Consider the following 23,391-nt stretch of genomic DNA (forward strand, 5'->3'; position numbering starts at 1 on the left):
TACTTGGACCAAGAGGCAGTTGTCAGAACAGAGCAAGGAGATACTACATGGTTCAAAATCGGGAACTGAATCTGCCAGGGATGTATTTTGTCTCCATACCTTTTCAATCTGTATGCAGAACAGAACATCCAAGACGCTGGGCTGTACGAGGAGGAATGTGGCATCAGGACTGGTGGAAGAGTCATCAACAACTTGTATTATGTAGGTGACAAAACCCTGCTTGCTGAAACTGAAGAGGACCTGAAGCACTTGCTGCAGAAGGTCAAGGACTGCAGTCTTCAATATGGTTTGAAGCTCAACATCAAGAAAAGAAAGATTCTCACCACTGGGCCAATTGGCAGTATCAGTATGGATAATGAAGAGATTGAGATAGTTAACAGTTTTAGTTTACTTGGTTCCACAGTCAACTCTCTTTGTAACAGCAACCAGGAAATTAAGAGACGAATTGCACTGGGAAAGTCAGCTATGAGGGATCTCTCAAGAGTACTGAAGAGCAACGATGTCAGGCTGGAGACTAAGGTGTGCTTGATCCAGGCTATAGTCTTTGCAATTACTTGCTATGCATCAGAGAGTTGGACAGTTATTAGGGATGACAGAAGGAGAATTGGCGCCTTTGAGCTGTGGTGCTGGAGAAGAGTGTTGAATATACAATGGACTTCTAGGAGAACAGGTTTGTCCTCGAGAGGGTGAAGCCAGAATGAACCTTGGAGTCAAGGATTCTGAAGCTTCGTCTGACATACTTTGGACATGTTGCAAGGAGGGACTGGTCCTTGGAGAGAGAAATCATGTTTGGCAGAGTGGAGGGAGGGTGAAGGAGAGGAAGACCCTCGATGAGATGCATCGATTCTGTGATTGGGGTGGTGGGAATAAGTGTGTGGGAGACAGCGAGGTTGGCACAGGATAGAACGGCATTTAGGGCTCTTATACACAGGTTCGCTATGAGTTGCAAGCGACTCGATGGCATAACAACAAACAACACGTATGGTGAAAAGATAGAACCCTGACAGATACCTTTCCTAATTTTAAGCCACACAACATTCCCTTCTTCTGTTTGAATGACTGACTGCCTTTTGGGCCACATGTTCTGCAGGAGCCCAATTAAATGTTCTGGACTTGCCATTCTCTGCAATGTTATCCATAATTTGTTATGATCCACATAGTTGAATGTCTGTCACTAGTCAGTAAAACATCAGTATACCTGCTTCTAATATTCTCTGCTTTTGGCTGAGCTCTATCTGAGGTTATATCTCCATTGTACAGCCACTTCTGAATCTAACTTAAATTTCTGTCAGTTCCCTGTTGATAGACTACACCAGTCCTTTTAAAATTATCTTTAGCAAAAATTGACTTCATATGATATTAATTGTATTTGTAAGTATTTTTCTCATTCTGATGGGTGACCTTTACAGTGGGTGCAAATATGAATCTCTTCCAGTTAGTTGGCCAGGTTGTCCATTTCTTGGCATAAACCAGTGAACACTTCTAGCATTGCATCGATTAATACATCTCATTTGGTATTACATAAATTCCTGAAGCCTACCTATTTTTTTCTCCAGTGCCCTCAGTGTAACTTTGACTTCTCCCATCAGTACCACCAGTTCTTGATCTTATGTTGCTTCCTGGAATGACTTAGCAGCGACCATTTTTTTAAACTAGAAATTTGTTTTCCTTCTATAATTTTTTGGTGCTTCATTTGGACCAAGAGGCAGTAGTCAGAACAGAGCAGGGAAACACTCCATGGTTCAGGGTCAGGAAAGGTGTGCATCAGGAATGCATCCTATCTTCATACTTTTTCAATCTACATGCATAACAGGTCATTTGGGAGGCTGGGCTTTATGAGGAAGAATGTGGTATAAGGACTGGAGGAAGACTCTTGGCACAAACAGCCAGGAAATAAAAAGACAAATTGCATTGGGAAAAAAATCTTCTGTCAGGGACCTCTCTAGAGTACTGAAGAGCAGTCAGTATGGACACTAAGATGTACTTGATCCAGGCAATAGTCTTCTCAATTACTTGGTATGCATCAGAGAGCTGGAAAATGACTAAAAATGATAAAAGGAAAATTGATGCCTGTGAGTTGTGGTGCAGGAGAAACGTGTTAAACATACTGTGGACTGCCAGGAGAACAAACTGGTCTGTCCTGGAGAGGGTGGATACAAGCTGCTCCCTGGAGGCAAGGATTTTGAAGCTCCATCTCACATACTTTGGGCACACAGCCAGGAGGGACCAGTCCTTGGAGAGGGACATCATGCTTGGAAGGGTGGAGGGACAGCGCAGGAGAGAGGAAGACCCAGGATGAGATGGATTGGCTCAGTGACTGGGATAATGGAGGTAGGCATTTCAGAAACACAGTAAGATTGGCTCAGGATAGGGCAAGGTTCAGAACTAATGTACATAGGGTCACTATGAGTTGCAGGCAACTCAACAGCACATAATAACAACATACCATAAAATATTTTGCCTCTAGAATCCTTCACTATTGCAACTCAAGGCTTGACTTTTTCCTTCAGTTCTTTCTCCTTGGGGACTGTAAACTCTGTTCTTCCTTTTTGATTTTCTAATTTTAGGTCTTTATATATTTTATTAAAATATTTTCTCTTCTTTAACTGCCCTTTGAAGTCTTCTGTTCAATTCCTTTACCTTATCATTCCTTTTGATAGCTATTGTTGAGACCAAGTTTCAGAGTTTCTTCTGAAATCCATTTTTGTCTTTTCTTTCTTTGCTGTAAAGACAAGTCAAGAAAATAGCTTGAGGAAATTCTGCTTTGTCACGTGAGATAGCTAAGAGTTAGAATAGACTTGATAGCTCCTAAAAACACCACCTTTAAAATCAGGAAAGGCATACGTCAGATTTGTATTTTTTCTCCATTCTTATTCAGTCTGTACACTGAGGAAATTATTTGAAAAGCTGAATTTTATGAAGAAGAATATGGCATCAGGATCAGAAGAAGATTCATCAACAACTTGTGTTATACAGATGATACAACCATGTTGTTGTTGTTATGTGCCATCGAGTCGTTTTCGACTCATAGCAAACCTATGCACAACAGCCCTAAACCCTGCTCTATCCTGCACCAACCGCACTGCCTCTGACACACCCACCCCGATTACCCCAGTCACTGAATCAATCCATCTCATAGAGGTCTTCCCCTCCTGCACTGTCCCTCCACCCTCCCAAGCATGATGTCCCTCTCCAAGGACCGGTCTCTCCTCACAACATGTCCAAAGTATGTTAGACGGAGCCTCAGCTGAAAATGAGGAGGACTTGAAGCACATATTGCAGAAGATCAAAGTCTACAGCCTTCAATGTGGATTAATTCTCAATATCAAGAAAATAGACATTTTGCTTATAGGCAACATCACGATAGACAGAAAAAAGATTAAAACTGTTAATGAATTCGTCTTACTTGAATCCACAATCAACACATTTGGTACCAACAGTCAGGAGATCAGGAGCTATACAGGGAAATCTGCAGTCAGGGATCTCTCTGAAAGAGCAATGATGTTAGTTTGAAGAGTAAGGTGTGCCTGATTCTTTCTTTTTTTTAGGCCATGGTCTTTTCAATCACTTGCTATGTCTCTGAGAGGTGGATAATGACTAAGGATGACAGAAGACAAACTGATGCCTTTGAGTTGTGATATTGAAGAAGAGCACTGATCAACTGATAGCCAAAACAATAAACAGATATATCTAGGGAAAAGTGCAGCCAGAATGCTCCTTGGAAGCAAGGCTGGGCATCATCTGGGCATGATGCTAGGAAAGGCTGTTCGTTAGAAAGGGATATCATGTTTGTAATATTGACGGTCAGTGAAAAAGGGGAAGACTCTCAACAAGACAGATTAACACAGTGACTGCAGCAATGCATTCAAGTATGTTAGAGATGATGAGGATGGTACAGGATAGGACAGGGTTCAGTGTTGTTGTTCACAGGGTCACTATGAATTGTACTTGACTCAACGGCATCTAGCAACAACAACAGCAACAGTCTGTCCACCTGGCCACAGTGGCAGAGGATGTTGGACATTTGGAAGGTGGCTGGAGGGGGTGTGGTAAGTGGGAGAAACAGGACACATCCCACCCCTACATGACCCACCTTCTCCACAGCCTTCCGCAGCTACTTTGAATTCTTCAACGGGCCTGGAGAGGTGGATGCACAAAGCTTGGAAAGCATTCTGCTCCTAGTGGGCATCTCGCTGACCCCAGCCCAGGTGAATGACGCCCTGACCAGTGCTGATATTGACGGTGAGTTTTGGGGGTAAGGGGCTTTACTCTGAGCCCTTAAAAAGGCCACCATCACTGATGTGAGATCCGGGGAATCACCAGACACCTCATGCTTAGCAGGGCCTTGAAGTTGGTTTGACCTCACTGAGTGGCACTTGGCTGTTAACTGAAAGGTGGTGATTTGAACCCACCAGAAGAACCTCTAAAGAAAGATCTGGTGACCTGCTTCTGAAAGGTCATAGCCATGAAAACTATGGGGCAAGGTTCTACTCTGAAACGGGTTTATCATCGGTCAGAATTGATACAAGGGCAACTGGTGAACGTTAAGGTGCTTGGTTTAATTATCTGCTGTTGTGCATCTTAAAATGCTTAGTCTTTGAACAAAAGGCCTTGACCTGCATTGCACTGAGTCCTGAAAATGTTAACGTTGGTCCTGGTCCTGGTGTTAATGCTCTCTAAGCACCTACTCAGTGCTGGGTTCCAGGGACTCAGAGCTGAACAAGACTTGGCTCCTGCCCCCCAACTGTGGTCATCCCAGTGAACTCTTCTTTTCAGACCCTCGTGTGTGCTCGCTGGGCCTTCTTGCATGTCTTGACCATTCGTTTTACCAGTGGAGTGACTCTGTCAGTTACCTTTAGTTTCCTCATCTATAGAATGAGGATAATATTGTGCCCATCTCACAGGGCTGCTGTCAAATCACGGAGTACACAAAATGCAATCAGGAATGCAAGCTACTAATACAATTCATGGAGCCTCAAGGGTGGTGCAATCGGCTAATCTGCTCAGCTGCCAGCTGAAAGGTGGTTTGAGTGTCCACCCAGATGTACCTGGGAAGAAAGGCCAGGTGATCTACTTCAGAAAACTCAGCCACTGAGAACCCTTTGGGACACAGTTCCACTCTGAATGGGTTATCATAAGTTGAGAACTGGTTTTCACTGGTGCTGTTATTTATTTGCATATTAGTTATCCAATGTCTTTTGTGCACATAGGTGGTGGAAGTGGAGGTTTCTTTCTTTCATAAAAAAGGGGGAGGGGACCTAGCCTGAGCTCATCTACTCTTCTGAAGAAGTGTTGCATCTGACTGATTGGGAAGCATGAGTAGGCTGTTTATTAGGTTAAGAAACTGGAAGGTGGATGAGAGAATTCTATAAAGAAGGAAGTAGAATGAGCTCCAGGAAAGAATTTTGTGCTGATGGGATAGTGGGTTAGTGTCAGGGAAACTTAGTGAAAAATGAAGCAGGAAATGTAGGAACTATGCCTTCAAGGTCGTGGGTTGTTGTTGGCCGAGGGTAAAGGATCAAGAACGAAAGGGGCATCAAGAATGGAGGAGAAACAGAGAGCATCAAGCAGGGAGCAAATCACCAAGAGAATTCTATGCAAATGAAGCTAAGCACTTTCTGTTGAAAACCTTATGCTTGACTCAGGATGGAGGGGTTAGCAAATATAATCCAAGAACTGTGAAAATGCCTAAGGTTTGCCTTGGTGCTTTCTTAGGGGGAATTCCAGCTTGGATCTGTGCCTCCCTCATATCCTGATACAGTATTTGCTTTATCATTAATATTTAGTTTGAAATTAGGCTTCCCACAGTGGGTGGGGATCATTTTTTGCAGCAGCAGCCGCCAAGGAATTAAAAATATGTATTACACTGAGAAATCTGCTCTCAAATACCTCTTTCAAGTGCTAAAGGGTAAGGATATGAATTTAAAGACTAAGGTGTGCCTGATCTAAGCCATGATCTTATACATTGTTTATTATGTTTATCTGAAAGTTGGACAATAAATAAAGGAGCACTGACTTGGAATTGTGGTGTCAGCAGAGTGCTGAATAACCAAAAGGGCAAACAAAAAAAAAAGAGCCAACAGGGCAAACAAATCTGTTTTGGAGGAAGTGCAACTAGCATATTCCTTAGAGGCAAGGATGGTGAAACTCTGCCTCACCTAGCTTGTGAATGTTGTCGGAAGGGGCCTGTCCTTGGGAAAAGACACCATGCTGAGAAAGGTAAAAGAGGAAGACCCTCAATGGGATGGATTGACAGTGACTGCACCAGTGGGCTTGGGGTGGACATTGTGATGATGGCACAGGATAGGGCAAAGTTCAGATCTGTTGTTCCTAGGGTCGCCTTAAGTTATAGTTGACTCAACAGCACATGACACCAACAGTCATAATTGTTAGTGAGCACATATTATATGCTCAGCACTTTGATTCATTTGATCCCCTATGGCATGGATATTGTTATTGTCGTTGTTATTCTCAGCTCATAGATGAGAAAACAAAGTTTAGAAAGATTAAGAAACTCTCCCACCTAAGTGCCCATCAACAAAAGAATGGATAGAGAAGTTGTGGTATAATCACACAATGGAATACTATGCTGCATTGAAAAACAAGGAACTCATGCAATATTATTCAAAATAGGTGACTCTGAAGGACATTATGCTGAGTGAAGCACCTCAGTCCCAAAAGGTCAAATACTGCAAGGTGCCTCAGTTGTAAAACAGGACTGACCTTGGGGTTGGGGAGAGACTGAGAAAGATGAGTTCAATAATGTATACTTCATTGAAACAGATGAAGGAGAAAATTGTTTAAAAGGGATATGTGATTAGGCATTTTTGTCATGACAGGAGTCTAGAGCAAAGGCTACATGGTGGAGTGGACCTGGGGGAGGGTTTGTAAAACAATGAAAGAATTTTTCTTATACTTTTCCAAGAGGGTAGTGTACTAGTGGGGAGGGTTGGGAGGGGAGAAAAGTTCAACAACGAATGCATGGAAACCCAAAGTCTCTGTAAATTTTTACTGAAATTAATAATAAATTTAAATTAAAAAAAAAAGAAACTCCCCCAAGATCACATTGCAAGTTCATAAGTGGTAGAGCTGGGTATCAACAGTTGGCTGCCTCTAGGACTTAAATTCTGGTCCTTTTTATGGGGTAGATGGGATGAATCATTGGGCTATACAATTTGATAGGTGGGGGTGAGGGAAATTGAAAGAATTTGTTCAAATTTGTATTTGAATTTTGTAAATAAACTAGTAGAAAAATTTAAAACATTTTAAAAAAATAAAGTTGATACCAAAAAAATAAATTATAATTTTTGCCTTCTACTCCTCTGTGTGCACCATTTTCTGTATTGAATAGCCAATATTTTCTTTCTTTTTTTATTATACTAGTTTATTTAAAAATACATTGTTTCCCAGAACAGATTCTTCCAATTTCCCTCACCCCCTACCCATCAAATTGTACAACTCCAATTAGGCTCCATGGGTAAAGGCTAGTAACCATACTTGAGTCCAAATACCTGGACTTGGTCCAGAAGCCTCATGTTCATCCTGTATTCTCTGATCCCCATAGGAGATGGTCATGTAGACTTCAAAGACTTCTTGGCGGTGATGACAGACACCAAGCGCTTCTTCTGCTCTGTGGGTGAGCAGGGATCAGACCAGGACACTCAGAACTGGGAGAAGGGCTGGGCAGCTGGTGGGAGACGGGCATCCAGGGCTGACAAATGGTAATGGTAGCTACCATCCATGCCCTCAGATCAGAATGCCCTGACAGGTACGGCTACTCCAAACCCCCACACTCTGCTCTTTGAGATCCTGTCCCTGATGGTGGAGATGCTGGCTTTACCTGAAGCAGCCTTAGAGGAGATCACCAAGTGAGTGGGGCTGGCTATTGAGGGTGGAGGATGGCAGACATAGAAGTGCCACTTGGCATTTTGGCATCAGAGGTTTTTGATGCAAGTGCAAGAACTAACTCAAAGAAGGGAGGGAAATGAGCAACAATAAATGCATATTAAAAAATAAGAGTAAAAAAAAAAAAGAACCACCTGGTTTAAGCAAAAGAGGAATGTATTGGCTCACATAACTTGTTAGGACCTCAGGAATGGCTTGATCCAGGATACAAGATGAAAGCATAAAGTATTTATTTCTCTATCACTTAGTTCTGCCTTTCCCAGATGTATTGGTATCACGTTAAGCTAGGCTCACCTGACATTGGGAAAGCTGGCAACCAGAGGCCCCATATGTAGAGTTTAGCAAAGTGAGCTGCAAAAGGGCATTTTCATTCCTTTTCCTCCTCCTTGTGTCCTTCTTCCCTCCCTCCCTCTTTCTCCTATTTTATTTACTGTCTATTTCTAATACCAGTTTTAAGTTCATAGAGAAATTGAACAGAAAATAGAAAGAGTTCCCTACTATTCTTTCTCCTAGACCCACAGCTCTCTCTAGTATTAACATCCTTTCTTGACACCAAGTTGTTCAAGTGCCGTAGTCAGTAGGAACTTACACTGCTAAACCAAAGGAGGCTCTTGGTGGTTTGAATCTACCAGTGGCTCTTGGTGAGAAAGATGAGAAATCTTATTTTATGTATTACAGCCTCTGAAAACCTGCTGCAGGGTCAGCTATGAGTTAGTTCTGACTCCACAGTAATGAGTTAAGTTGTTGAGTTAAGCAGCAGTATTAGCCTGTTGTTGTTGTTGTTAAGTGCCATCGAGTCGCAGGTGACTCATAGTGGCCCTATGAAGGAGAGTCCTCAACGCTCGGGTGTCTTTCATCCTCTCTCCAGGTTCATAGGGTTTCTGGAGGCCAGCTATTATGGAAGTGGATGCCACTCCCCCTTCCAAGCTTGTTTTAATCAGGGAACTCCACCCCACTCTCTGTCCACTTTGGGTGACCAACCATTAACGCATTTGACACATCAGTGTGACAGTGTTCAGCCTCATAGCAACCACAAGTGACCACTGTATGGAAACTTGTACACCAGGCCTACATGACCTAGAGGAATGTCTGACCCAAAACAATGAAAGACAGGCCCGAGGGCCACGGATTAAAATTCACCCACCTTTGGCTTGGTAGCATCGCTTTCTGTCCACTGGGCCAGTTGATCTCTCTATGTTGATGTTATTGTTGTTAAGTGCCATCGAGTCACAGGTGACTCATAGCAACCCAATGAAGGAGAGTCCTCAACGCTTGGGTGTCTTTCATCCTCTCTTCTACAGTTGGTTTATTTTTAGCTGTTGCCATTGTCCCCTCTGGTCCTTAGCTCCCTTAACTGTAGACACATTGCCTTGCAAATCATCAACAGCTATGGGACTAAGATAAGAGAGAGTGCTGTGGCAAGATATGAGGGAGACTGGAGCAAGGCCCAGGTGAGAAAGAAATCATGATGGCAAGTCCCTGGTGAAGGTGGTGGAGAGACTGTGGCATTGCTGTGGAGAAACTGTGGCAAGGTATAACCAGAGGAGCCTTGAAATAAAAGGCCACAGTTAAAGGTTTTGCTTTACTTGCTGGGTAATAAAGAAGAAGCTGACTTGTAACTGCTCTGAGGCAAACCGTGCTGGATGACTGAGGAAACCAGACCCTTTTTGAGTTTGTGTTGCGGAACTGAAACTGAAGCCTGGACTAAATTAAGAATTAGACCTTGGGACTGGACCTCTGGTCTAATCTCTTGCATTGGGAGATAATTCTTTGCCTCTACCACTCTCCAACTTCCTTCCCTAATATACCCCATTCTCAGTATACAACTGAGAGTCTATGTATCAGTAACAAATAAATGAACCTCTTGCTGCTGCTGTGGCTCTAGATACACCATGGGGCTGGGCTAGGGGCTCTTTATCTGCTTTCTCCTTAGGGGAGGTGAACGGCTATACTATTCTCACTCCCTCTGGCCCTTTCAGTGAGATGCTCATGGCCTTGTGACCCTATGTCCTGTTTTCAGTTCTTGAGACATGAGTGAGTGGTACATGTTATATGTGACAAGGCAACATTTCTACATTTTTACTAAATAAAGTTCCATAGTTTACATGAGGATTTATTCTGAGGTAACAATTCTATGGATTTTGTTGTTGTTGTTGTTAGGTGCTGTTGTATGACTCATAGAACCCTATGAACCCTATAAACAACACATCTGGACTCTGTCCTATGTTGTGCCAATCTCACAACCTCTGACCCACTGGAGCCCATTGTTGCAATCCCTGTGATAATCCACCTGGTCGAGAATCTTCCTCTCTTTCATCATCCTTCCACCTTTCCTAGCATGATGTCCTCCTCTAAAGACCAGCCTCTCCTAGATATATGCCCAAAGTATACGAGACAAAGCTTTGCCATCCTTGCCTACAAGGAGCACTCAGGCTGAACTTTCTCCAAGACATATATTTGTTCTTTCGGCAGTTCATACCATATTCAGTACTTCCCTTCAACATCACAGTTCAAAGGTATCAGTTTTTACTCTGTCATCCTTATCCACTCTCAGTCCAGCTCTCAGCACCATGGCATGTGATTGAAAAGATCATGGCCTAAATCAAACACACTTGAGTCCTCGAACTAACCTCATTGCTCCTCACTAATTTGGAGAGGTCCCTAACGGCAGACTTACCCAGTGCAATATGTCTTCTGATCTTCTGACTGCTAGTATCCAGTATATTGGTTGTGAATTCAAGTAAAATGAAGTAGTTGACAGTTTCAATCTTTTCGTCACCTATCGTGATAATGTGCTCGCTTCGGCGGCACATAATACTAAAATTCTGGGGGAGAGAATAGTCTAAAAGTATTATATTTTAGGGCATTATTTTTATCGTAGGAGTATGCAATGAGGGTTGTAGAGTGGATTATATTTGGGGCTAGGGGGTGGGGTTTGGGGAGGTGCGGGGGGGGGGTGTGTGTACCAATGAGGGAGTTTTGCTTTTCAAGGAGAGGAGCAAATGGAGGGGGGAGGGGTTTGTGCGGGGAGAAGGGTGCAACAATGAATGAATGGAATCCCAAAATCTCTGTAGATGTTAATTGAAATGAAAAATAAACAACCTAAATTTAAAAAAAATACTAAAATTCTAATGATACAGAGAAGATTATGATGGCCCTTGTATAAGCACGACATGCAAATTCATGAAACACTCCATATTTTTAAGTTCAGAGTCAACAAGACCTCAGGAAGGACCTTTGTATTTAAAAGTCAGTTGTTATATTTTGGAGGAACATTATTCTAAGTGGTCCAGCACTCTTTTGTCAATATGCTGTACTGAGGTAACCTGGGGTAGCTGTCATCCTGAACCTTGTGCCATTGGGGTGTCAAATGCCATAACGGTGACCCATAGTGGATAGTGTTAGGTGGAACTCCCAGTTTAAGACAGGTTTGGAAGCAGGAGTGGCATCCACTTCCTAAACAAACATGTCTTTGGAAACTCTATTAACTATGATAAATACGATAGTTCTAGAAAGGCTTTTTAGCCTTTTGTTCATAGGATGCTATGAGTTGTGCTTGACTCCACAGCAATCAACAACAACAACATCATGATAATGGATTTTAATAGATGCTTAACACACTCACCATTAAAGTATCATAGAGAGTAGTGCCCAGTGCACCACCTATTTACCTCTCTCCCTCTCCACCACCCTACTCTGAGCTCCAGGCAATGACTGGTCTTTGGAGTGGTCCTATATTTTTGCCTTTTCCAGAATTTCATATAGTTCTTCAGGCTGGCTTTTCAACATCGCAATACACATTTAAGATTTTTTTTCCATGCCTTTTTATGGCTTAATAACAGTTTCTTTTTATCACCTAAAAATACTCCATTGTACATATATATCACATTTCTTTACCCATTCACCTGTTGGAAGGCAATTGATTTAAACTTTGCTATTGTTTAACATTTTCATTTAAAAATAAGGGGGAAATAAAAAGTGAAGTAAATTTAAAAAGATAAAATATGATATCTTGTTAGCTCTTTTTTGAGAAGAAAGTGGTATATAACTAGGGTCCGACATGCAAGTGGTAATGGGGGCTTCAAGCTTACTGGAAATTACTTCATCAGCTACTATTTTTGTTTCTTCTTCCTCAAAACATTGTTGTGACTATATCTACTACACAGTTTTGCCAATACAACTTTTGGAAGATGTTAATTTATTGGCAGCAGTTAAAATAATCAGCTATGCAGTTTTACCTTTATTATTGTTATGTACCATCAAGTTGCCTGCAAGTCATAGCAACCCTATGTACATTAGCTCTAAACCCTGCCCTATCCTGAGATAATCTCATCATCTCTGACACACCTAATTCCATCTCCCCAGTCACTGAGTTAATCCATCTCATCCTGGGTTTTCCTTTCCTGCACACTCCTTCTCCCATTCCAAGCATGATGTCCTTCTCCAAGGACTGGTCCCTCCTGGCCACATGTCCAAAGTATGTGAGACAGAGCTTCAAAATCCTTGCCTCCAGGGAGCAGCCTGGTTTCACTCTCTCCAGGACAGAGCTGTTTGTTCTCCTGGCAGTTCACGGTATGTCCAACACTCTTCTCCAGCACTGCAACTCAAAGGCATTGATCCTTCTTCTATCTTCCTTATTGTCCATCTCTTGGACACATAGCAAGTAATTGCAAAGACCATGCCTGGATCAGATGCACCTTAGTCTCCAGACTGACACTATTGCTCTTTAGTACTCTTCTGCAGTCTCTGACAGCAGACTTTCCCAATGTAATTAATATTTTGATTTCTTGACTGGTGGTGCCAAGAGTGTTGATTGTGGAACCAAGCAAGCTGAAGAGATCAACAATCTCAATCTCTTCTCTATCATGAAGCTGCCAGCTTGCCCAGTGGTGAGACTCTCTGTTTTCTTGATATTGAAATTAAAAAAAATTCAATCCATATTAAAGACTACAGTCCTTGACCTTCTGCAGCAAATGCCTCATGTCCTCTTCAGTTTCAGCAAGTAAGGTTGTGTCATCTGTATAACGTAGATTGTTGATGAGTCTTCCTCCAAGCCTGATGCCACATTCCTCCTCATAAAGTCCACCTTTACAAGTGATTGTTCTGCACATAGATTGAAAAGGTATCAGGTATCCCTGATGCACACCTTTCCTGATCCTGAACCATGTAGTGTTTCTCGGCTATGTTAGGACTACTGTTTCCTGGTCCAAGTATAAGTTTCACATGAACATAATCAAGTGTTCTGGGATCTCCACTTTTCTCAAGGTTAACCATCATTTGTTGAGATCCATGCAGTCAAGTGCCTTTGCATTGTCAATAAAAAACAGATAGACATTCCTCTGGTACTCTCTGTTTCAGCCAATATTCATCTAACATTGGCTATGATGTCCCTAGTGCCACGGCCTCTTCTAAATCCAGCCTGCACATCTGGTAGTTCTCTGTTCCAATCGTTTCTGAATAATCTTCAGCAAGATCTTGCTTGCATGTCATATTAGTGATACTGTTCGAGAATTTCCACACTCTGTTGGATCACCTTTTTTTTTTTTTTTTTTGGAATGGGAATAAATACAGATCTCTTACAATCAGTTGGCCAGGTAGTTGTCCTCCAGATTTCTTGGCATAATATGGTTAGCATGTCCAGGGCAGCAGTTGTTTGCTGAAATATGTCAAGTGGAAATCCATCAATTCCTGGGGCCTTGTTTTTTGCCAATTCCTTCAGAACAGCTTGAACTTCCTCCTTAACCACCATAGGCTCTTGATCACATGTTGTTTCATGAAATTCTTCTGGGTCAGCCAATTCTTTTTTTGTCTAGTGGCTATGCATACTCCTTCCATGTTTTCCTCTTCGCATCTTCTTTTGATGCTTCCTGGGTAATTCAACATTCTGTCTTCAACATCCTTCAGTATTACAACTGGAGGCTTGAATTTGCTCTTCAGTTCCTTCAGCTAAAGAAATGCTGAGTGAGTTCATCCCTTTTGATTTTTCCAACTCCAGCTCCTTGCTCATTTCATTATAATACTTTGCTTTGTCTTCTCGAGCTTCCTTTTGAAATCTTCTCTTCAGCTCCTTAACTTCTTGATTTCTTCCCTTTGCTTTGTAGTGCAATATCGGGAGCCTCTTTTGACATACATATTGGTCTTTTCTTTCTCCTCTGTCTTTGCAATGACTTTTTGCATTCTTCATGAATGATATTATTGATATCCTCCCACAGCTCATCTGGTCTTCACTCATAGTGCTTCAAACCTGTTATGTAGATTGTCTTTAAATTCTGGTGGGATAGACTCAAAGTCAAACTTTGGTTCTTGTGTATTTAATTTTATTCTCTTTAGCTTCAGTTTGAACTTGCATATGAGTGGTTGATGGTCTGTTCCATGATCAGCACCTGGCCTAGTTTTCACAGCTGATATTCCTTCACCATCAGGAGACGTTCATGTGTACATTTGCAATTTATGTTTCTTATAAAAGTTATTTGTAATGAATAGGTCACTGTACAGAATTCTATCGTTTTGTCTCAAGCCTCATTTCTGTCACCAAGCCCAGGCTTTCCTACAACTGATCCTTTTTCCCTGTTCCCAACTTTTTCATTCCAATCACCCATTATTATCAAAGTGTCTTGGTTTTTCTGACTGCAAAAGTTGGCAGCAGTCATCTATTTCCCCCTCTTTGGTCCTGGTTATTGGTGCATATATTTGAATGTGGTGGTTTTAAGGGGTTTTCCTTTGTATGAATTTCCCATCACCATCAATCTGTATTATCCCCTCCAACCTTCCCCTGGTAATAACTAATACATTCTGTTTTCTGCATTTGTCTTTTGAGGCCACTTAATAATTTTCTTTGGTGATTGACTTAGTTCATTCAACGTATTGCCTTCCAGCTTCATCAAGAACGTAGACTGTATTGAGGCCTACATCAATGGAAGAAGATACTATGCTTACAGATTGGAAGATGTAACATTGTGAAAATGGCAATGCTGCCAAAATTGATGAACAGATATAATGTAATCCTGATCCAGAGCTTGTCACCATTCTTCAAAGGGATGGAATAAGTATCAACAACTTTATATGGAAAAGAAAGAGAACCCTGATACAAGCAAAGTGCTGCTGAAGGAGAAAAACAAAGTAATGCCTCACACTTCCTATCTCAAAATACACCACACAGCCACAGTAATAAAAAAAGTTTAGTAATGGTTGTTGTTATGTGCCATCGAGTTGCTTGTGACTCATAGCGACCCTATGTACAAGAGTCCTAAAGGCTGTTCTATCCTGTGCCAACCTTGCCATCTCAAACACGCTCATTCCCACCATTCCAGTTATAGAATAGATCCATCTCATTGAGGGTCTTTCTCTCCTGCACCATCCCTCCACTCTAATGGTACAACAACAAATACATGGGCCAATGGAATAGAACTGTAACCCAGAAAGAAATCTATGCATTGAAGGAGCTAATCTTTGACAAATGAAATAGAAATGAAATCTATTAAGTGGGGGGAAAGATAGCCTCTCTAACAAATAATGCAGGCAAAACTGGATATCTACTTGCAGAAAATTGAATTAAGATCCATACCTCACACCATATACAAAATCCTAACTCAAGATGTATTAAAGGGTTCCCCCCCCATCTCTTGTCTCTTCAAGAGTGTCTTTGTCTTCATCCTATTTTTAACTATCTTTGTGCAGTTACCACATGGTCTTTCTCTGCTAATGAACCACATCTGGGGACTTTTTTGAACCCTAACAGGGTGCTCTTTAATAAACATCTCTTCCTTGCAAAAACCAAGAAGATGCAGCAAGGACCTATGTGTAAAACCTAAAACTATAAAAATTTATCCGAGAAGAAATAATGGAGCTCTAATGTACAGCATAAATAGATGATCAAAAAGAACTGAAAATCTACAATCTGCAAAGTAAAAACTAGATGACTGGGATGGCCTAAGCATTGAATCCTTATGCACATCAAAGGCTTCTCAAAAAAACCAAAGAGATTCTATAGACTGGGAATACAAAAGTTGGGAATGAAGAAGAAGGATCAGCAGGAAAACTCTGACTTGGTGACAGAAATTAAGCTGAAGATAGTGATAGAATTTTGCACAATCAACTTATTAATTGAAAATAAATTTTATAAGAAACATAAACACAGACTATATACATGGATTTCACCTGATAGTATGCATAGGAATCAGATTGATTATATCTGTGGAAAGAACCGCTGGAGAAGCTCAATATCAGCTGTGAAAACTAGGCCAGGTGCTGATTGTGGAACAGACCACCAACTACTCATATGCAATTTCAAGCTGAAGCTGAAGAAAATTAAATCAAGTCCACAGGAACCAAAATTTGACCTTGTGCCTATCCCATATGAATTTCAAAACCATCTCAGGAACATGTCTGAGGCCTTGGACATTAATGAGCAAAGACTGGATGAGCTGTGGGAGGATATCAAGAATATCATCCAGGAAGAATGCAAAAGGTCATTCATTACAAAGACAGAGGAGGAAGAAAAGACCAAGATGGATGTCAGAAGAAACTCTATATATTGCATTGGAGTCCGAGAAGAAAAAGCAAAGGGAAGAAATCAAGATATTAAGGAGTTGAAGAGAACATTCCAGAGGGCAGCGCGGGAAGACAAAGTATTACAATGAAAAGTGCAAGGAGTTGAAGTCAGAAAATCAAAAGGGCAGAACTTGCTCAGCATTTTTTAAGCTGAAGGAACTGAAAAACAAATTCAAACCTCACATTGCAGTACTTAAGGATGCTTTTGGCAGGATATTAAATGATCCAAGAAACATTAAAAGAAGATGTAAAGAGTATACAGAGTCATTGTACCAAAAGGAATTGGTGGATACAGAAGAATTTCATGAAACAATGTATGAACAAGAGCCTGTGGTGATTAAGAAGTTCAAGCTGCTCTGAAAGAATTGGCAAAAAACAAGACCCCAGAAATTGATTACATACTGATTGATATATTTCAACTCATTATGGAACATAAGGATTTATCTATCTGATATAAATATCACCTCAGATTTCCCCTTTGACAGAGAACTTCCAGAATATCTGACTGGGTTTAGATGAAGCCATGGCACCACAGATAGTATTGCTGATAATCAGATGGATCTTGGTTGAAAGTAGAGAATACCAGAAGAATGTCTTTTTGTGTGTTTTGTTTTTAATTGTTATTTTTAATACTAATTTATTTACAAAATTTGAATACATTATTTTTCAAACCAGATTCTTCCAGTTTCCCTTACCCTCCCACCCATCAAATTGTACAACTCCATGTTTAATCCTCCCTGCTGCCCCTCACATCCTGATCTCTCTGCTTCTACCCTTCCCCACCCCTTGGATCTTCATAATAATTCTACAATAATGATTTTATACAATATTTGTCCTTGTGGTACTGAGTTCGCTCAGCATAATGCTCTTCAGTCCCTCCCAAGTGAGGTAATAATTTACAAAATCATTGCTCCTGTGTGCTGCATAGTATTCCATTGTATGAATGTACCATAATTTTTCAATCCATTCGTTGTGGTTGGACATCTGGGCTGTTTCTATGTTCTTTCAATAGTGAGTAATGCTGATAGGAAAATTGGTGTATAAGTCTCCGTTTGTGCCTCAGTTCTCATTTTCTCAGGGTATATTCCAAGCAGTGGAATAGTTGAGTCACATGGAATTTCTATGTTCAGCTTTGTGAGGAAGCACCAAACTGCCTATCAGAGTGGTTGTACCATTTTACAATCCTACCAATAATGTATAAGAGTTCCTATCTTGCCACATCCTCTCCAACATTTACTTGCTGTCCTATTAAATTTTGCCACTGAGTGAGATAGTATCTCATTGTGGTTTTGATTTGCATCTCTCTTATTGCCAGTGATTTGGAGCATTTCTTCTCTGTGGCCATTTGAATATCTTCCTCTGTGAAAATTCCTTCCATGTCTTTTTCCCATTCTGTAATTGAGTTATCAGTCTTTCCTTGTGGAGGCTCAGGAGTATTCTATAACCTTTCATTATGGGACTCTTGTCGGAGACTGTATTACCAAATGTTTGTTCCCAGTCGGTCGATTCTCTTTTCACCTGTTGGGAAAAGATTTTTATGCACACAGGGATTTAATCTTTAGAAGGCCCCATTCATCAATTTTATCCTCTTCAGATTGGCAATCTCTTTATACTGTAGACTAGGGTTTCTAAGCTTGATCCCAGTTTGTCTTTTATAAACTTTAAAACTTGGTTTTGGACTTTACTCGAGGTCCCTGATCCACTTTGATTTGATTTTTGTGTATGGTGTGAGATGTGGATCCTGTTTTAGCTTCTGGCAGATGTAAGTCCAGTTTTGCCAGTGCCGTTTGTTGAAGAGGTTGTCATTTCCACATTTGATAGCTTTGATTTCCTTATCAAATATTAGTTGACCGTAGAAGATAGCTGGGTCTACTTCTGGGTTCTCAATTCTGTTCCACTGGTCTGTGTGCCTGTCATTGTATCAGTACCAGGCTGTTTTGGATCTACTGCTGTATAGTAGGTTTTGAGGTCAGGAAGCATTATGCCTCCCACCTCATTTTTGTTTCTCAGAAGTATTTTGCTTATTCAGGGTCTCTTGCCTCTTCAAATAAATCTGACAATTTCCCTTTCAATCTCCTTAAAAAATGAATTTGGTATCTGAATTGGGATTGCATTGAACATGTAGATTGCTTTGGGTAGGATTGTCACTTTCATGATATTGAGTCTTCCTATCCATGAACAGGGCACATTTCCCCATTTCTTTAGGTCTTTTATTATGTCTTACAGAAATGGTCTGTAGTTTTCTTTGTATAGGTCTTTTGTATCTCTAGTTAGGTTCACTCCCAAGTATTTCAATTTGTGGTTGGCTATTATAAATGGTATTGCTTTCTTGATTTCCTTCTCTGAATTTTCTTTGTTACTGTAGAGGAATCCTGTTGATTTTTTGAATATTGATTTTATATCCTGACACTCTACTAAACTGGCCTACAACTCTAACAGTTTGGTGTTTTGGGTTCGGTGGGGTTTTTTTTATTGAAACTTTGGGGTTTTCTGTGTACACTAGCATATTATCTGCATATAACGACAGTTTGACCATCTCTTTGCTGATCTGGAGGTCTTTTATTTCCCTCCCTTGTCATATTGCCCTAGCAAGCACTTCCAATACAATATTGAATAGAAGTGGTGACAATGGGACTCTTTGGCCCCTGTTTGCAAGGAAAATGCTTTTAGCCTTTCTCCATTGAGAATAATGTTGACTCGTGGTTTTGAGTATATACTTTTCACTATGTTGAGGAAATTCCCTTCTATCCCAATTTTGCTGAGTATCCTTATCAGGAAGGGGTGTTGTATTTTTTCAAATGCTTTTTCTGCATCAATTGCTTAGATCATATGGTTTTTGTTATTTTCATTGTTAATATAGTGAATTACATTAATTGTTTGAACCATCCTTGCATACCTATTATGAATCCCACTTGGTCATGGTGAATTATTTTTTTTATGTGCTTTTGGATTATATTGGCTAGGATTTTGTTAAGGATTTTTGCATCTATATTCATGAGAGATATTGGTCTGCAATTTTCTTTCTTGGTAATATCTTTACCTAGTTTTGATATTAGGGTTATGCTTGCGTCATAGAATGACTCTGGAAGTGTTTCTTCTTTTTCAATTTTTTAAAACATTTAATCCCCACAACCAGTATAAACATAAGAAATGCAGTGGCAATATAAAGTTTGTAGCATTTCCAATAAAGGTTTATAAAACATTAGAAAAAAATCATTTAAGTAGAATTGGTGCTAATCCTCTCTGAATGTTTGGTAAAATTCAGCTATGAAGCCATCTGGTCTAGGACTTTTCTTATGGGAAAGTCTTTTTAAGACCTTTTCAATTTCTTCTTTTGTTATGGGTCTGTTCAACTGTTCTGTATCTCTCCTTGTCAGTCTGGGTAGGGGATTTGTTTCAAAGAATTTGTCCATTTCCTCTAGGTTTTCAAATTTATCAGAGTATAGCTTTTCATAGTACTCTGATACTATCAATTTTATTTCCTTTGGTTCTGTTGTGATATCACCTCTGTAATTTCTTAATCAAGTTATCTGTGTCTTCCCTTTTTTTCCCCTTTCGTTAAGTTTGCCAGTGGTTTGTCAATTTTATTGACCCTTTTAAAAAACCAGCTCCTGGTCTTACTGGTGATTTCAATTGTTTTTCTGTCTGTTGTGTTTTATTGACTATGAAAAGGTATTTGTGTGAATCATAACAAAGTATAGCTAACGTTGAGAAGGATGAGAATTCCAAAACACCAAGCTAAAATTATATCTTAGCCAAGAAACAGGTATATGAACAGAGTGAGGGAAAAAGCATGGTTTAAAATCAAGAAAGGCATACATTGAGAATGTATCTTTTATCCACAATTATTCAATATGTATGGTGAGCACATCATTAGTTTTCGTTGTTAGGTGCCATGGAGTGAAGTACGTCTCATAGTGACTCTGTGAACAACGTATCAGAACCCTGTCCTATCCTGTGTCAGCCTCACAATCTGACACACTCAAGCCCATTGCTGCAGTCACTGTGCCAACCCAGCTGGTTGAGAGTCTTCCTCTCCTTAGACAGTCCTCCACCTTTCAAAGTATGATGTCCCTTACCAAGGAATAACCTCTCCTAGAAACATGCTCAGAGTATGTGAGATGAAACATCACCATCTTTACCACCAAGAAGCACTCTGGCTAAACCTTCTCCAAGACATATCTGTTCATTTTTTTGGCAATTTTGGGATCTTCAGCACTCTTCCCCAATATCAAAATTCTAAGGCGTCATTTCTTCTTCTGTCATTCTTAGTAATTTCCAGCTCTCAGATGCATAGCATGGATAGAACAGGAATTCCAGAACAGTTAATTGTGCTCATGTGAAACCTATACCTAGGCCAAGAGGCTATTGTGCGAACAGAGCAAGGGAACACTGCGTGGTTTAAAATTAGGAAATCATTAGAGAAGCTGGGTTTTATGAAGAAGAGGGTAGCATAACTTCGCTTGCTGAAAGCAAGGAGGACCTGAAGCACTTGCTACAGAGGATCAAGGACTGCAGCCTTCAAAATGGATTCCATCTCAACATTAAGTAAACAAAAATCCTCCCCACTGGACCTATAGGCAGTATTATGATAGATGGAAAAGAGATTGTCAACGATGTCATCTTGCTTGGATCCACAAACAACACTGTTGGTACCGGCAGTCAGAAGACTGGAAGAGGTATTGTTTTTATTGTTGTTACGTGCCATTCAGTTGCTTGCGACATATAGTGACCCTTATATGTACAATAGTTCTGAACCTCACTCTATCCTGAGCCAAACTTATTATCTCTGACACACCTTTCCCCATTACCCCAGTCACTGAATCAACCCATTTCATTGAGGGCCTTCTTCTCTTGCACCATCCCTCCACCCTCACAAGCATGATGTCCCTCTCCAAGGACTGGTCACTCCTTGCAACATGCACAAAGTATGCCAGATGAAGCCTCAGAATCTTTCCTCTAAGGAGCAGCCTGGTTTCATCCTCTCTAGGAAAAACCTGTTTGTTCTTCTACTGTCAAAGTATATTCAATACTCTAGCCCCGTAGCTCAAAGGCATAAATTCTCCTTCTATCATCCCTAGTCATTGTCCAGCTTTCTGATGGATAGCAAGTAATTGCAACGACTATGGCCTGGATCAGGCTCACCTTAGTCTCCAGACTGACATTATTGCTCTTCGGTACTTTGGAGACGTCCCTGACAACAGACTTTCCCAATGCAATTCATCTTTTGATTTCCTGGCTGCTGGTACCAGGAGTGTTGATTGTGGAGCCAAGCAAACTAAAGCTGTTAAGAATCTCAATCTCTTCATCATCTATCACGATACTGCCAATCAGCCCAGTGGTGAGAATCTTTGTTTTCTTGATGTTGAGCTTCACTCCATATTTAAGGCTTCAGTCCTTGACCTTCTGCAGCAAGTGCTTCAGGTCCTCCTAACTTTCAACAATCAGTGTTGTGTCAGAGAAAAAGGATCACTAGTTGGAAAACATGGATTTGGCAACAGAAATGAAGCTGGAGATAAAATGATAGAATTCTGTACAATCAACAATTTATTCATTGCAAATACTTTTTATAAGAAACATAAGTGCAGGCTATACACATGGATTTCAACTGATGGTATATACAGGAATCAGATTGATTATATCTGTGGAAGAGATACATCATTGGGAAAATCCTACCATCATGGATTTTTGCAAAGTCCTGAAGAGCAATGATGTCTATGAGTACCTGATTCAAAGCACAGTCTTCAATAGTCTTTCCAAGGAATAGCTTCTCCTAGCAACATGCTCAAAGTATGAGAGACAGAACTTCACCATCTTGCCTCCAAAGAGCACTGACTACACTTTTCCCAAGACATATCTACCTATTCTTTTGGCAGTTCATGGAACATTCAATACTCTTTTCCATCACATCTCAAAGGCATCCATTCTTTTCTCATCCTTACTCATTATCCAGCTCTCAGCTGTGTAGTAAGTTACTGAAAAGACCATGGCCTGAATCAGGTGCACTTTATCTTCAGGCTGACATTCTTACTCTTCAGTATTTTTAAGAGATCTGTGACAGGAATCTTTCTCAATGCAATACGTCTCCTAATCTACTGACTGCTGGTACCAAGAATATTTTTTTAAAATGTTTAATTTTTTTAACTGTAACAAAAGTTTACAGAAAGGTGTTTTCATTCATTCATTGTTGCATTTTCCTCCTTTCCCCCACCCTAGTCCACTTTGCAAAGCAAATCTTGTTCCTGATTGTTGTCATACATATAATGCCTAATCATATATTCTTTTCAGCTGGTTTTCCCCCTCAATGGTTCCAGTGCAATGTTCATTGTCTACCCACTTTTCTTATTCTCCTCCCAACCTCCCATGTCTGTCCTATTTTATATAAGTGGTGTTATGTAGTATTTGTCATTTTGTGACTGAGATACTTCACTCAGCTTCATGTCTTTCAGGTTCACCATATTGTGTGTTTCACCCATGTTTCACAATTAAATTGGTTTTTCAGTGCTGCATAATATTCCATTGTGTACCCCTTTTACTTTCTATTCATTTGTTGATGGGCAATTTAGTTGCTTCCACCTCTTTGCTATTATGAATAATGTAGCAATAAACATGGGTGTGCAGGTACTAATGGTGTTGATCATTGTTCCAAGCAAGATGACATGACTGACAACTTCAATCCTTCATCAAGATGTTGCCTATTCACCCATTGGTGAGCACTTTTGTTTTCTTCATGCTGAGATTTAATCCATACTAATGGCTAGAATGTGGATCTTCATGCATTCCATTTCATTTTTCACAACTTCCGGTTTTCCTACATTCACACTTTGTATATTCCACATTCCAATTAATAATGGTTGTTTTAAGCTGTTTCGTCTCCTTTTTTTTTAGTGACTTCTCATCTCATCACCTGGGCTCTCCCTCTAATACTGTAGTTAC

General features: G+C 40.5%; 1 protein-coding gene across 1 annotated transcript in view; it reads left to right on the forward strand.

Annotated features, from left to right (window-relative positions):
* Positions 1–23,391, forward strand: part of SPATA21 (spermatogenesis associated 21) — a 34,036-nt gene that overhangs the window by 5,052 nt on the left and 5,593 nt on the right. The window contains exons 3-5 of the mRNA XM_006883697.1: positions 4,105–4,242; positions 7,565–7,636; positions 7,751–7,868. Coding sequence (XP_006883759.1) covers positions 4,105–4,242; positions 7,565–7,636; positions 7,751–7,868 — 328 coding nt within the window. The remainder of the gene's footprint in view (positions 1–4,104; positions 4,243–7,564; positions 7,637–7,750; positions 7,869–23,391) is intronic.

This window comes from Elephantulus edwardii, unplaced genomic scaffold (assembly GCF_000299155.1).
Source record: "Elephantulus edwardii isolate Elephantulus edwardi_28Jun2011 unplaced genomic scaffold, EleEdw1.0 scaffold00028, whole genome shotgun sequence".
In the NCBI taxonomy this organism is placed as follows: Eukaryota; Metazoa; Chordata; class Mammalia; order Macroscelidea; family Macroscelididae; genus Elephantulus; species Elephantulus edwardii.